The sequence below is a fragment of the Anser brachyrhynchus genome, assembly GCF_964034855.1.
Source record: "Anser brachyrhynchus genome assembly, chromosome: 8".
In the NCBI taxonomy this organism is placed as follows: Eukaryota; Metazoa; Chordata; class Aves; order Anseriformes; family Anatidae; genus Anser; species Anser brachyrhynchus.
The window spans coordinates 2,230,239-2,246,127 of NC_137702.1; the positions used below are offsets into that span (position 1 = coordinate 2,230,239).

At 44.4% G+C, this 15,889-nt stretch overlaps 1 protein-coding gene across 2 annotated transcripts in view; it reads left to right on the forward strand.

The window, feature by feature from the left end:
- JAK1 (Janus kinase 1) overlaps positions 1-15,889 on the forward strand; it is a 58,704-nt gene that overhangs the window by 20,094 nt on the left and 22,721 nt on the right. The window contains exons 2-4 of one of the 2 annotated variants that reach the window (XM_080603370.1): positions 7,962-8,041; positions 9,058-9,256; positions 11,531-11,654. In XM_080603370.1, coding sequence (XP_080459496.1) covers positions 8,036-8,041; positions 9,058-9,256; positions 11,531-11,654 — 329 coding nt within the window. In that variant the 5' untranslated portion in view covers positions 7,962-8,035. The remainder of the gene's footprint in view (positions 1-7,961; positions 8,042-9,057; positions 9,257-11,530; positions 11,655-15,889) is intronic. The other variant, XM_080603371.1, reaches the window with a different exon arrangement.

A 15,889-nucleotide genomic window follows, 5' to 3' on the forward strand; every position in this document is an offset into this window, starting at 1 on the left:
TGCACAAAAAGGCAAAGATAACTGGCGAAGTTTTGTTTGCTTTTGTTTATAACTTGTTTTAAATGGTGAGCCCTTAAGAGTGAGCTTTAAAATTATCTTCTCACCACATTAAAAAAAAAAAAAGAAAAAAAAAGCAAACCATCAAAAAACACTTACCAAAGTGCAAAGCCGCCACAGGAAGCCCGTGACTACCAGAAATCTTCGTGAATAAAGCAGTCTGGGGGGTTCGAGCGTCTTGCCATGTGCACAGGAGATGTTGACCAAATAGCTAAAACTGTTCAAGCCTTTACAAGCGATGGTGAAAGTGCAAAGAGGTGCTAGCATTTCGGCTCCCCCTCACAGGGCTGCTGCGATCGGCCCGAGGTTGCTCTTCGCCTCGGGTGGTTCCTGCTGCTCAGGAGGTGCTGGGTGCCAGAAGTGCTTCTGGATGGTGCTGGGTGAGTTCCTCCTCCGGGCTGAGGAACTTGTGCTTCGGCGACACCTCTTCCTTCACCCAGTCCTTCTCTGAGGCCTGGTGCCCCCGGCATACGGAGGGGAGGCGTGGGGCCGGGGCTCGGTGGTGCCCCCCAGGGTGCCACCACGTGCAGCCAGGCGCCGGGGAGCAGGAAGCAGGGGGTGGGGAGAACTGGGACAAAAGTCTCCATTTTGTGATTTGAAAGCGAGAAAGGTTAAGAACATCTGTAGTTGCTCTCAAGGAAGTGGCTACAGGGCTGAGCACGAGAGAAGTGACCGTGTGCGGTTACCGCGCCGGGAGCTTCGCGAGAGTGGCCTGTGAGCAGCCGGCGAGCCGCGGCGAGGGGTAGCTCTGCAGGAGCTCTGTGGTCACCGAGAAGTCCCGGCCCCTTCGCGTGTTTTACATACGCTCGAACTAGAAAGCTGTAGCGCGTGTGAAGTCTGCCTACTCGTACCGTTGGTATTTGGGGGAACTACTGCTGCTAATTCTGCCTCTTGTGCTAGAGGCCGCCGAGTGGGACGGGGGAGAGCCGGGCTGGTTACCAGCGCCGGCGCCGGTTTCCTGGTAAGTGGGCACGTCGCTGAATTTCTCCTCCTCTGCTCGCCTGCAGAAGAGGCGTGCTGATAGCGTTCTTGTGCTGGTTAAGCACTCTTGCCTTTGCTGGGTGTCAGCTGTTTGCTTGTTTTGGTTCGTTTCTTAGGAAAGATCGAAGGCAGGTTTAGAAGTCCAAGTGCCATCATCGTAAATCTAAGCTCTCCTTTTCTTCAAAAATAAATACAACGTAGGATTCCCCCGTTGGGGAGCACCAGTGGACCGTGGAGATGGCCGTTATATCTGAAGGGACATGTCGTTGCTGTATTATGCTAAAGGTGATGTAGTTTTGTGAAAGTGGGCTACAGAGATGCCCCCGGGTATGTCCTAAGTCTAAATAGGTACCCAGGAGAAACGTGGCAGCTGTAACGGACCTGGGGCTCATCTCCCCTGCACCTGCACCCTGCCGGGCAGCTGGGATCCCTGAGCAGGGTGGATCCGGATGGATCGTGGCACGTGGAACTCCTGCAGAGAGTGTGCAGATGCATGGCGAGTCCCCAGGCGTCAGGGCTCTTCGTTGCATGTATCAGCGTGGTGGCATCGGAGAGGCTGGAAAGCTTGTGAAGCAGGACTAAGCGATGACCTGTCTTGATCCAGTCCAGTTAAAGAGAGGAGCTGTTGCGAGTCACAGGTCTGCATCTGGAAGGCCAAAGTGCTTCTTCACCTCCCTCCTGGAGGCTTTTCCTGCTGGGGAAACTGCTGGTGGCTCCTACAGCAGTCCCAAGTGGTCGGGGAGCTCGGGGCGCCAGGGTGTTACAGGGAGGAAGAAGGGAGGTGTTGAAGTCCCGGCACACTGCAGGACACCGGCTCCCCTTGTGTGTTTGGGAGCACCGTCCCGGCCGGGTGGCTGCTCTTGCCTGAGAGCCCGCGGCAGTGAGCTGCGTGCCGGTGTCAGTCCCTGCAGTGTTTCAGTTGTCACACGTGTTGTTTTTTTTCTTCCGGTCCTTCTGCGTGGCAGAGTCTTGCAGCGGAGTTTTAGCTGTTGACGGGCACTGAGGGCACGTGCGTAGTCTGGCCGTGCCCGTTGCAGCGGGCACCTGCCGGGCATCACTTGCCAGCTGAGCCCTGAAGCAACGAGCTTCCCACGCCCGTGCCGCTGCCTCTTCCAAGAAAACGTGGGCTTGTGGAGCTCTTTTCCACGCCGGCTGATTGTCCCGCAAGCTTTTCCACACATCTGACCTGACCCTCAGGAAAGCCCTGAAATCAGCGCCGTGCCACCAGGAAGAGGCCGAGTTTCCTGAAGACCTGCTTCCCTGCTGGGAAGATGGGGTGGCTCTCGGCCAGCGGGCTTCCGTCGCCACTGCGCGGGGCGAGCCGCCGCGTGCTGGCGCAGCACAGGGGACATAGATGAGCAGCCTGGAGGGGGACTCAGAGGAAGGAAAGGGATCGTTAGTGTCGTGTCCCAGGCAGGAATAAAAAAAATCAGATTGTCCATCCTCTCTCTTCAAGCCTGGAATCCCCCTGCAATCCCAGTAGCATCGGTCTTAGTAATAAAGCTTTTTTTTTAGCTGGTCGGCTTATGGGAAAAAAAAAAAAAAAGGCAACAAAAGAACTTTTATCTGGTTTGTGTGTGATATGAGTTTGGGAGTATCGGCTGTGAGGTGGTAACACAGAAATCGTGTCATTGTGCGGTACGTGTGGTAGGTTTCCAAGGTGGGTTGAAGCTTGATACGCAGATATATTTACCTCCAAGGTTCTGCTTTAGCTGAAAGCTGCTTAATATTGACTGTTGAAGCATATAATAACAGATTGTATCACTTGAAGTTGTTATTATACCAGAAACTGTGGATGAGAAAGGATTTGGTACAAGTTTATAGTTTAGAAGCAAGCTCAAAGAATCGCTGGTGGCTACTCCTTCCACACCAGCCCAGCCAGGGGAAGCCCAGTTAGTGTCCAAAGGAACATTGGGCTGGAAAGAGAGGAAAACGGGACTTTGTGTGCGTGCTCACACGTCTACAACTGCAGTTACAGACCAGATGTGGTAAATTAACACACAGCTTTTCGAGTGAGCTGAAAATGTTCTTCCCACATAGGTGACATGTCATGAAATTCGCAGAAGTTTTTGAAATCGAGTTGGAAAAGCACAGGAAATGAGCGCGCTTAGTTCTCATAGTGTGACAGCGAACTGAGTGGGTTCATAAAGCGCTCAGTCTGGTCTGAAGTAGTCAGTACGTGAACGCTATAGGAGCCTGCATCCTCTGCTTTTCAGAGTTAGATTGCTAAAAATGGAAATATATCACATCTGTTCATGTAAGCGTGCGTACAGTGAAGGCTGGCTGCCCTACCCATCATGTGCACTCCGTTTTTCAGTTCTTAAGAACTTCACTACTCTTTAACGTTAACTAATTTTGCTGAAAATTTCCGTTCTGTGTTCTCAGCCCGATGTTTAAAACAAAGTTTTTCAGCATAGATCAGTCACATCGCAGAATGAATACTGTAGAAAAACCCAAGGGGAATTAATAACGCTGTTGTAGGGCAGAGGTAAACAACGTGGGGTGGCATCGCTCTTGAGAACAAAGCCAACCCCGAACGGTGCGTTCAGCGAAAGGGTCCTGTGGGAAAAAAGGGGGCGGCGAGCGCATCCGTCGCGAGGATGAAGTAATAATGGGCATGCACTGGAAGGACACAGATGCAGTTTAGAAGGCAACCTCATTGTGCGCTGTAGTACGGGGTTTGAATTTTCAAAAAGAACATTTTAGGAAAGTCTACATGTTACTTTGTGAGCGTAAGCAATCGTAAACATCCCCTGGCTGTGTCCTTTTCGTGAAACAAGAAACTAAGCGGGCTGCGAGAGAAGAAAAAGAGGAAGAGCTTGAAACTGGTGCATAAAACCAAGTTCTAGTTTGGTCAGATATTCTCCGGGATTTTCCTCTCCTTGTGTTTTAGGGACTTTTGCCCCCGAAACAGGCCTTCCAGCTTTGCGTTTTGCTTCCAGTTCTTTGGCTGTGGTGGTTCGAGTGCCTGGCAGCGATGGCCGGGGAGGTGCAGCGGGGCCGTCGCCTTCCTGCAGCTGGGCAGCACCGTCCGTCCGTGTCTCGCTTTCGTGTCAGCTCCCCAAAACGTGCAGGAAGCAAAACTTAATTTTCAGGTCCAAGCAAGTCTCAGCGCACAGGTTTGCCTCCGCTTGAGTGTAGACATGAGCTGTGTGGGCTTCTTCTCAAAGCTCGTGGAGGTTTCATTTGTTGCCTTTGCCTGAGAAAATGTCTTACATGTACAACTAAATTGCTCACGTAGGAAACCAGAGCTAGGGGGCATCCAGAGCCTCGTGTGAGCTCACGTGAGATGAGATTTACAAATGCCTGGTGGAGCTCGGAGCCAATTTCTGTGGTGTCTGATACCTTGAAATATCCCCCAGCTGACAATTTAATCCTGTTTCCTTATTCTAGGGAAACGCTTCTCGCGTTTCTGGGTATTTTTGTAGAGCGTGGGCTCTCGGCGGGTGCAGAATGTGCCAGCTTGGCAGGAGGTGTCGCAGCCCCGTCGGCTTTTCTTGCTCCTCCATCCCCGCCGGCATATTGACGGCTGCCTTCTGGTCAGGGACAGATTGGCAAATAGATTCCAAAATATTTAGTTTATTCCCCTTCCTTCTCTTTCTTTGACTTTTGAGGCATACAGGGGTTGGGAGGGGTTATTCAACAATGTTGTATGTTTGTCTTTTTTTCCTTAGAAATGGCAGGAGTGTTGGGCTTGAACTGCTCTGCCTTTACTGATGAGATCTTGGCTGCAGCATCTTAGGCAGGAATTGGAGGTTTTCACCAGATACTTTTCTTCCAAATTTTCATTAATAGTTCAGTAGCCAGACCAGAAGCAAACTGATTTTGAGCAACCTGCCTTCTAGAATTCCCTCTCTGTAGGTTTTAACTTTGCATCTTTCTGATAACCAAATTTTTACAGGGTTCTCATCTGTGTATGAGGACAGAAAGCTTTCTGCAGGTCTTAGGTCTGTAGGTTGACCTAGTCCAAAGAAATTAGATGTTGCTTCTGACACTTGTGACGCTGTGGTATTGTTTATGTGCCCGTGCACCAAAAATCACGAATTTTGTGGTTGAAACCCTTTGTGAGAAGGATGAGTCATTGTCCCCCTCTGCTGGTGGGTGCCCCGGGCTGGGAATTGGCTCTCCCTGCCAGCTAGCTGAGCTACTCGGTGATTCCAATACGGGCTTCCAAGGAGGTGGCAAGTATGTGTGTGTAGGTAGGGCAGGATTTAGGTGATGAAAGAAACCTTTTGCTTTGGGGAGAGCTCAAAAGACTTTAATGCATCAGCTTTCAAGGTGTGGTGTTAGCAGACGGTGTCTGGGAAGAGCCTTCCTATCTTGCCCTACATATCTTCTCGAAGCGCGTCGCAGAACACTGTTGTCGCATTAGGAACAGAGAGCGGTGAAGAGAAACGTGCTCTGGGAAAAGTGAGGGCCGTGCGGTCGCACGGCTTCCAGCAGAGTCGGGCACGTCTGTCATCGTGTCCCCGCCAACCCGGGTGACGCCGGTGGAGGATGGCGTGGGCGCTGGGCGACGGGCTCGCCGGGCAGGATGAGGCCCGCCGAGCGTGGCGCGAGCCAAGCAAAATGAACTCGGCGAGGGGAGGGCTGCAGTGGTGCCCACAGACTCATCAGCGAAACACTCAGGAGGGAAGGAGATAATCTGCAGAAGATAAACAAAAATCAGTGCTCCGCCGAGGCTCTGAAACTGTCAAGTGGCAAAGGATTAAAATTCCCCTCAGGGTTCTTCTGTGATGAAGCTGTGACAGGGCCGCGTGAGGCGGGCTTCTGGCTGGAGGCGCTGAGGTGAACGTGGTGGCCTCGGGCAGGCCGGGCCAGGAGCCCAGCCATTTCGGGACCGGGGCATTCAGTGATGTTACTCTGGGGCCGGGGAGAGGTCAGTGGGGGCTCAGACCATCACCATGCCCTTCTGACAAGGTGCTTTCCTGACAGCGAACGCAGCACCCTCGGGAAGGCTTGGTAGTGAGCAGCAAGGTGGGAGCTGGACGCTGGGCTCTCCTCTTATCCCCAAAAGTGTGCTGCAGTGGAAGCAGCAGCGTGGTACTTCTGTGTTCTGGGAATTGCTGCCCCGATTAGAAACAAGCACCAGCTATTAAGCAAAACCAAGGAATGCTATGTTGAAGAGAAACAGTTTTGATTTATGAACCTGCAAGGGCAATGGTTTTACATTTCCCTTCACATTTTAAAACCTCTAGGCAATCTCTTCAATGTTATGCCCACGCAGACATTAAAATATATTGAGTTTCAGTTGCAAGATACGTCGTTGAAAAGGGAGTGTTTTCAGTTAGATAACAGCTCCATCCTTAACCTTTTGCATTTACATTTTCTGGTGCTGTGCAGACATAATTACTGGCTTGTCTGCATGTTCCAGTAATCGTGCTCTCAATTACTTCTTCCCCATATTATTGCTGAGGGAATGTGTCTAGAAACTCAAATTTAACATTAACGTGACACAGATGAAAGGAACATGCAATTTAATTGTAAATATGTGCTGTGCTGTTAAACATTATTTTTGTTATGATTGTGTGATGCTTGCTGGGCACTTTCCAAGCACAAGGGAAGCTTGTGGTTCCGTGCCAGGCTTTCCCCAAACTAAGCCTAAGGCTTATAAAGCAATATCTTTAAAGTCTGCTGTGTGGGATTAAGGCCTGATGCTGTTGCAGCGAACCCAATGCACATTTAGTTCAAGTACATGTTGGCAGAGAGAGGGGAGAAGAGAGAAAGGAGAGATGGAGGATACAAATGGAGGAGTCTTTCAGCCTCAGATGGGTGAGGGGCAACGCTTACCACACCAGCAGTGCCGCCATGTTTGGTGTAGTCACATTTTGGCGCTTCTGTTTTACTGCTGCATCCAGTTAGTGGTTCCTGGCGTGCAGCTGGTCAGGTTTCCCCTTGACGGCATGGAGCAGTGGCTGATGGATGCTGCCTGTGCTCTTTGAAGAGGAACATCCGCACGTGCCAGCTCCTTCGCCGATGCTCCGCGCTCTGTCATCAGGACTGGGACTAGGGAGACTCCTTACTGATGCCCACTCTTTTCCCTGTGCTTCTTAAGCATCCCTGTAGCACCTCTTTGGTTTTACAGCCCCAGCATCAGACACTACATTAAATAGAGGCAGTGTCACACCTACCATTTAAAAGAAAGAGGTATTGATGTTTTCCTAGTTTGCTTGAGGTGGTACAGATAAGCTGTACCTTTGGGTGGGGTTAGTTTTGCAAAGCAGCCCCAGAATACTGAGGTTATTTGTGGTCATGGGAAAGGCTTAAAAAAAACATAGGCTCTTGGAAGGTGTCCCTGCTGCCTGAAGGCATGGAAGTTACTGCTGTGTTCCTTGTGAACAAGGTTCCTCCAAGAGAAATGTGAGCCTTGCAGTGATACTCACTCCTGTGGGCAGTTCCCTTATCCTCTGCCACCCAGCCAAGGCTCTGCATCTCCAGCAGAGCAAAGGAGAGTAAAAGGGCAAAGAACAGAACCTGATAATCTGGAAGGAGGGTCTAGGGAATAATTACAACTGCTAATATTGAGTTAAAAGTTACGAAGAATGAAGTGACTTCAAAAGCCATGAAGGAGGTGAAGCAAAGGGAAAAATACTCCCAGGGTTGCCGTGGGCATGACCAGACAGATTGTTGATGCTCTGAAAATATGAAAAAGCGATAAAACAGTCAAGGCTTTCCACCTGCTTTTTGTTTGCCTCTCAACCAGTGCACCCAAAGAGGCAAAAGGAATTAGTAGATTTAGGAAGAGTGTGTGGGCTGCACTCCTGGATGCTTGCTCTGTCTGTACTTGGTTGACTAGATCTGGATCTGGGTTACATTAATGGGAAGAATCTGTCAGACTGCACGTGGCTTTTTATCATCCTGACCGTATATTTGGTGCCTCTGGTACTGTACAAAGGAATTCCTGACTTTTTCTTTTTTTCCAGCCAGGTACAAGTTGCTTTTGGAGAGCGTGAAGATAATCTGTTTCAGTCACGTAGAGGATCAGACAGTCACATAAATGCAGGTGTGTTGGGTTCTGAGGTTTGGTTTTGTTTGTTTTTCGGTGGGAGGATTATGTTTGTAAATACAGAATTGGTGGTTTGGGCTTTTGTTATTAACTGAACTGAAGTTTAGTAAAATGTGGAACACAGACCCCAGAGTAAATGAAGTCTGTGGTCACTTAACTCCTTTCTGCCCTTTCTATTTAAGTACCAAGTATAAAATGCTACGCGCCTTTCCTTTCGAGTCAGAGCTCCCGTGTATGCCTTCTTGGCAGTCTGAAAGATACTTCATTAAGCCCACTTTTTCACCGTGACACACGAAGTATAAGGAGTTTGAAAAACCAAAGGGTGGGATGGGAGAAAGCTATCAGATGTATTTGGCTGTTAAGATAGATTGTAAAAATAGAAGCTGACTCTTTTTTTTTTTTTTTTAAGGAAACGTAAATTGTACTGTTTATATTAGCCAGCCTCAAGTATTGTTTTTCAGTTAGATACTTAAGGATGTGAAAGTTATTCCTGCTTTACAGTAAGAGAAACCTTTCAGAATAGTTGTGGAACAACCAGAACTTCAGCTGAGGGGAATTATTTGAAACAGTTACCAGAAACAGAATAACCATTGACATTTCTTTCTTCACTTTTCCCCTCATTTATGAAAAATGTTGGCTTTGAATAATCAGGTTACCAATATGAAAAGATCGAGAAATGCTGTGCCTAGCTCATCACAGTGTTCAGTGACCTTTCTAGGCAACACATTTGTGTACTGACAAATATTTTCACAAGAAATAAGGATGAGCCAAACTGAGCCTTCAATTTTGTACCTTCAAGCAATCTCTAATTTTATCTATGAATTGCATTTTATTTATTCTATGACCTAAATAGTCTATTTCCAGTCACATTTTTATTTTTGTCTTTTTCTTTTCAATATGGAAATTTGTGTTTTGGAATGTTTGCTACTGAACCGGCAATTAAAAACATGGAACCAAATCAATCAAACTCTCCTTCATCATGTTTTCTTTAAATACTTTTCCTCCACTTTCAGTATCTAAATGTAAAAGAAGATTGCAAAGCCATGGCTTTCTGTGCGAAAATGAGGAGCACAAAGAAGAGCGAAGTAAACCTGGAAGCTCAGCATCAGGGTTTAGAAATACTTTTCTACCTGCAAGATGAAGATCCCATTCGGTATACCAGTGGCGAGTTTACCTCGGAAGAGTTGTGCATTGAAGCCGCCCGGAGGTGTTGTGAGTATATGGATTTTGTACAAGTTTTCAGTGACAAGGCGTGACAGCATTAAAAGTGGTATGTCCTTCTCTCCACATCAGTCAATACGTATAGAAAAAGTATGCATGATATAAAGTCTAGGGTGGAAGCCTTTTCCAAGGGTCTGCTTGGGCAGTTCTCAAACTGTTTAGAGTGGAAGAAATGGAAGAGACTTTCCTGAGATTTGTGTAAAATGGTGATCTCTTGCCCTGGTTTCTGGCAGATACAAGTACTGATTTCTTTTAGTGGGATTGATTAGGCCTCTTATAGGAGAAGAGGAGACACAGTGTACAATATGTTACACAAAGCTGTTTTTACCTTATACTAGTTGGTAAGCCTGTCAAGATCTGTTCCATATTATTTTAGAGAGGGCTAATCGGAGAAAATACAACCATTTGCTGCTTTCCCAGTTTTAATTTTCTCTTTTGTTGCCCAACACTCCTTTGCAGAATTACAGTGTCTGTAGTGTTAATAACTCACCGGCTAAGATTACCGTAACTGTGCACAACTGTGGTAATACAGAAATGTATAATGAAAACTTCTTGCTTTGCCGTTGCGTTCCTTGACTCAGCAAAATATTTGAATATATGTAGAATTCTACTGGAATCGGTCTGTTTAATCTATGTTTAAGCCTCATGAATCTTAGGTGTAGTGTACTTCTGCATTTACACTTCTGAACTTCTGAGGTTCTTTTATCCCCCAGAATTTTCTGTTTCCCAAGGTTCCTGGAATACTAAATACTGTTCAGCTGATACGGGAGTAGTAAATCCAGCTGTATAAACATCTAACTGTCTGTTTCTGGGCGTAAGCTTTCTGCAGTTTTACAATATTTTCTATTCCCACACCATCTTGGTTCTTGTGGGACTGAGCACCCTCCAGTTCATTTACCTAATTACTTCTCTTTCATTCTAAAGACAGGAATGATAGGAATCTGAAGGACAAATCTCATCAAATAAGCACTCATACTGTTTTTGAATAGTTTTAATGAGAATGGGGAATACTTAAAACCTGTTTGTGTCAGCATGTAAGAGCTATGAGCTGCTGCTCTTTGTAGAGGTGTGAGCCCACATGCTGTGCAACTGCTGCCAGTAACTTCTATTAGAAAGTTTACAACTTTTAAAGAAATGACTTTAGGTGAGTTTTCCTTAAGGGACCTTCTTTCTGCCTTCTCTTGGTCTTTGCTAAGTCCACAACAAGTGCGTGTGAAGGACAAAAGCCTTACCCATTTCAGCAAGCCCGTGATGCTGGTCTCTGCTGTAAATCACTGCTTGCGTAGTTAAACCACCGACGGCATCTCCGTGCTGCTGGTTGGCCTGCTGGAAGTAGTGGGTGTCCAGCCCCATCTTCTGTGAACTTTGCGATTAGGTTGTTCAGGTTTTATTTCCTTGGTTTCTCTTCTTCTCTTTTGCACTCTCTCTTGCAAATTCGAAGCAGAATTGGTTTCACTGAGTTCTGTAGGACCAAAACAATGTGCTCGGCAGTTGGCCCTGATTCAGAACGGCACTTAAGCACATGCTTTAGTGCTCTCTGGGACAGAGCTTCTTGCCTGGACGGGGCTTTTGCAAAAAGGTACTGCTTCCTATTGAACAGGAAGCTGAAGCAAGGAATTCAAACAAACACAGCCCTGTAAACATACCGTAGCTTGTTTTTCTCTGGGATGATGTAAAGGCAAAGGTTAAAGCAGGTCAGCTTAGACCTACAAGTTAAAGTCTGTTCTTTGTTGGAAAACCCTCTGTTGAATTAGCTGAGAATGGAAAAATGATACGTTATGCTTTGTGCCTGTCTGCTAACGAGAAGGGGATTTTGATCATTTTCCTAAAACCTTCTCTTTCAGCTATGGGAGCAAAATTTATTAATAAAGTAAAACTGAGAACAAAGTTGTGGTATTGCTGAGTGGTTCTGTTAAAACACCCATTTCTGTAATTTGGAAAAAGTGAATTTTTTAAAGGCTTTTCCTCTTAAGTTCAGACCTTTGGCAACATCAACTTCCAAATAAATTCCATGGTAGAAATAGCTAATAGAAATGTCAGGCTGTTTAATACATAATACAATCAGTGGAGTCGACCAGTACACAGTTTGCATTTCCCCTTTGGTCATATCTTTCTAATAATTGTTTTAAGCTAATCCTTGTGTCAGTTTTTCTTTATGGTATATTTTGCAAGATCAGATAGTTAATTTATGTATTTATGTTTTTAGGTTGTGCATATGTATTGTGGCCTTGTGAATTCACGTGCTTGCTTTCTTTCCTCTGACAGCTATATCTCCTCTGTGCCATAATCTCTTTGCACTGTTTGATGAGAACAAAAGACTCTGGTACGCACCAAACCAGGTCTTTAAGATAGATGAAAAAACTTCTCACCGGCTGCATTATCGAATGAGGTAAGTGTAAAACATCTGAAAAATGATTCCTTAGGAACAGGGGCATTTATCTTAACAACAGATAGATGCTCTAACTCATACTACTGAACTCACTAAAGAAGCTAAAAAGTAAAACCAAAAGCAGCAGCTTGCTCTTCACACCATAGATAAGAGATTAACAGGAAAAGCTTTAAACGTCTCCTGATTTTTTTTCATCTCCGCTATATAACCCTGAAAAACACCCCAGAAGTTGAAAACCACAAGAACCCATATCCACGAAACAGTAGGTGACTGAACTGTCTAACAGCTAAATTGAAAAAAAAATGGCTCAGAAACGTTGTTTCATCATATCAGTAGTTTGCATGTTTCAATTTCCATTTGAAGTGTTCAGAGTGAACTGTACTCCTGCTGAAGTCAATGGGAATTTTGCTATTAGCTTGAAAGGAGAAAGCAACACGCTGTTGCTTTTGAAATTCTCCTCTAGGACCGTAGGGGAATCCATGTGGCCTGACTGCGGGTGGCAGTTACTAGACCGGAGAAAGCATTCGAAAATCAAAGCCGTTGTTGGCAGGATCTTTATCCTCCATACATACCAGGAGGTTGAACTTCAGGGGGTACTGTTAGAATATAGCGCGTTCCCTGTTGAGATGTGTGGGGCAGAATGGGAGTACTGGCTCTCATCCACTGCAGAGTGAAAGCAGCAGAATTGACAGCTCTTGAGCACTGCCACATTCACTAGCTGAAGAAAAGATGTCCTTCCTTTTTGATATATTTTTTGTTATTCTATTTTGATAGAAATCCAGTTCTGCACATTATGCTTCCTCTTTTTTTAAAAAAAAAAATTGACTTTTTGCGTCAGTATGAGCTTTTAAGTGTGCAATGTAGGAATAATTAGTCTAAAAACTTTCTGAACTTTCTGAAGCTTTGCCTATGTTCCTGAAGCAAGTGCACTAATCATCACGTTTTTGTTGATTCTTCAAGGAACAACTATAAGAAAATAAGCTTCTATATAACACCCCTCCTTGGCATAAAATGTAATACTCACATATATGGTCAGTTTAGGCTACAGAGAAAAACATTTCTAAAACGGGGTGCTTATATAGCTGTATGCATTCTAATATCTTTTTCTTGATAATCAACATCTCTATCACTTGTACATGCTAATGAGGGAACTGGCACATGTAGGCCTCAGGCTGTGCATCCAAACCGTTTTCTAGGCTTGTTAGAGAATAACAGACACTTTGCTTATGCAGATACAAAAAGAGAGCTTTGTAAATGGGATCTTTGAACTGTAAAGTATTCCAATTCTGATTACAACTTGTGCTATACTGGAATTGTTACTATTATTGGTTGAATTGTTACGAGAAAAAAAATACTGCCAGTTTACACAAAGATCTTTGCTTTTCAAAGAATCATGGTACTGATACCTACATTCAAAGGAGGAAGAGGATACTATAGTATTTTATTTTTTCTGCAACACCGCATAAATGCTGTTATTAGCAGCATTAATGACTTAACCTCAGCTAATCTTGGATTTAAACAGCTGTGATTAAGTTTGGCAGATAAACACCCTACAAGAGTGGAATTGAGTGACTCTAAAGAAAGCTCTGAAGACTCTAAAAGCTTGTTACAGAGCATTAAGTGCCCTTTCTTACTTTAAGAGCTCAGTCAGATTAACAATATACTGATAATAAAAAATAATAAATTCTTCGTATAATCTGAATCTGGGACGTTTTCCCCTGATACTGGAATTCTTTGATGTGGTCTGCTTTTCTCTATAGAAAAAAAAGAGGGTATTTTAAACATACAGTTGTGTGAATTTAATCCTCTGATTAGAAGTTTGATGCTTTGTTTTTAACTATTTTAATTTAATTCTTAAAAAATATTTTCCACTGTGTTTAGTGTTTGTATGTTTCCACTTTGGGTGGGTGATGAGGACTCACTCCAGGAACTTCTGTAAATTTAGGTGCTAAAATCTAGAGATTCCTGTCTGTCCAGGAATACTGTAGTGCCTTGGTGAAGTGGGGTTTTCCTTTCTTTCGTTTACTATCTGTTTGGTGTCTTGGCTTGGGAACCTGAACTGAGAGAGGGCTGGGCACTAAGAAATTATGAACAGCACAGGATTGTGAAACTGTTCTCTAAATACTGTTTATTCAGAGCTCTGCAAGAGGCAGAATTCCTTTTGAAAAAGGAAAGTGGGCTGGGCTTTTTTAATAGTGCACTGTATTAGATTGTATATAATCATTCAGAGACTAAATCAGTTTTATGTCGACAACCTTACTTCTGAAATTTCATTGACTTGATAGGTTTGATTTTTCCTATTGAAATTATATGTATATAAATTGAAGGTATGTGACTTCGTAGTTTGAAATGCTTTTAGATGTTAGATTTTTCTTCCACTGCTGAAAGCTTTGTGTTTCGTTTCTGATAGCGTGGACTTCCCATCTTCCTCTTCTCCCTGGAAGATCCATGCTACTTAGTATACTTTTGGTAATATTTTGAAAGGACTTGCTTTTTACTAGAAACTTTGTAACAGGACCCGTATTTGCATCCAGTGAAAAAGGAGTCTACAACATAAGAAACCACAGTATTTTGTAATATCCTGACTAATTAGCTCACAAGCTTAACTGTTTCATAGCCGGATGGTGGTGAAGCCAGAGGTAGCAGTGTTTGTTGGCATGGCAAAGGGACCCAAGGCATAGGTTTTGGAAATCCAGGAAAGAAGGGTCATCAGAGTCACCCATAGGTGAAAGAGAAGGAAGAGCAGGTGCCCCTCCAGCATTTCACCACTTCTTGGCCAGACTGAATGGATCTCCTTTCCAGGTCTTCTGCAGGACTTATGAATCCAAAAACTTGTGCTCCCATTTCTGTCTTTGAAAGTGGAATAATAATCATCTTTCTCTCCTTGCCACAAGTCAATCAGTCCCTTCAAGACAGAGACTCTCCTGCTTTGTGTGTATGGTTCCGCAAACAACGGGGCTTTAATTTTTATTGTAACTTATAAGTCTTGTTTTAATCATGGCAGTCTAATAGGTAAAGGAACAAATTCTCCACTCAGTTACAAACAATCCACAATATCTTGCCCATAATTGTTTTCAGGAAATAACAAACAATCGGTGTTATTAATTATCAGTCATTTTATAAAGTAGCATGTGGAAAAAAAAAGTAATTTCCTGGAGGCAGAAGGATTTGCTTTCTTTCCTTTTGCTTTTTGTGCTTAAACCAAAGGATTTCTGCAGTATCTTACAGGATGTGTTGGGAGTTTTTAGCGTAGTTGTGTGTTGGTGTTCTTACCCATGCTATGTATGTAAGCCTTTTGGGTCTTAGAAAGACTTGTCAAAAAGAAAGAAAGGACAAAAACACAATGCGGAGAGTATCTTTAGGAGTAGGGTAATACATAATTCTTCATATGGGCAGTCAACTTACTGTGCAGATAACGCGATGAAAACATGTGGTCCCAAACTAAGCGCACGAATTTTCTTTTGCTCTTTAAGATCCCAATTCTGCACTGAGGCTGGTACGCACCAACCTCGACCACTGCAGAACTGGGATTTAATCCATGAACTCCCATTCTGGTCAGAGACAAATCACGAAATTATAGTCACACATTTTAGACCTTGCACACTTGCACGAGGGTTGTCCTGTCCTGCAGCGTTCGTAAGCATTTGCTGACTGATTTGCTGCCTGCCCGCTCTCTTCCTGTCTTCCAGGATACGCCTCTTGCAATTTTTATTGCGTTACATTCGAATTGAAACTGTTTGGGCAACGTTATGATTTGTTACTTAAACAGATTTGTTATTTGTAATTTTCAAATGTGCCTGTAGCTTATAAGTTAGTTCATCTATTCCGCTTTTTCTTTCAATATAGAAAATGTGTATTTCCAGTTCAGGAGTTGGATATATTAATCCCTCATGCCTCGGCATTTTTTACTGTAAAAACTTAGTTTTTTTTCTACTCAATTTTCTTTACTTCTCCTTTTATGTGCAGCGCTTATTATCATTCACATTCATTTGTCTTTTTCCTTTGTAAGTTGTTCTCAATGTTATTTTGGTCACTCAAGCTCCTTACGATTTCGCCAATGGCACGTTTAGGCAGACATTAAAATCTTAGCTGTTAAGAGTTTGTGGTAACATTATGTGGAGCTCACTGTGATCACTGTCCATCAGGAAAGCCTCCTTTCGCACCTCCCCTTGTATTAGTAAGTAGTTCTGCATTGTTTGCTGTGGGTAGCGCCGAATGCTTCTCTGGAGTTAGTG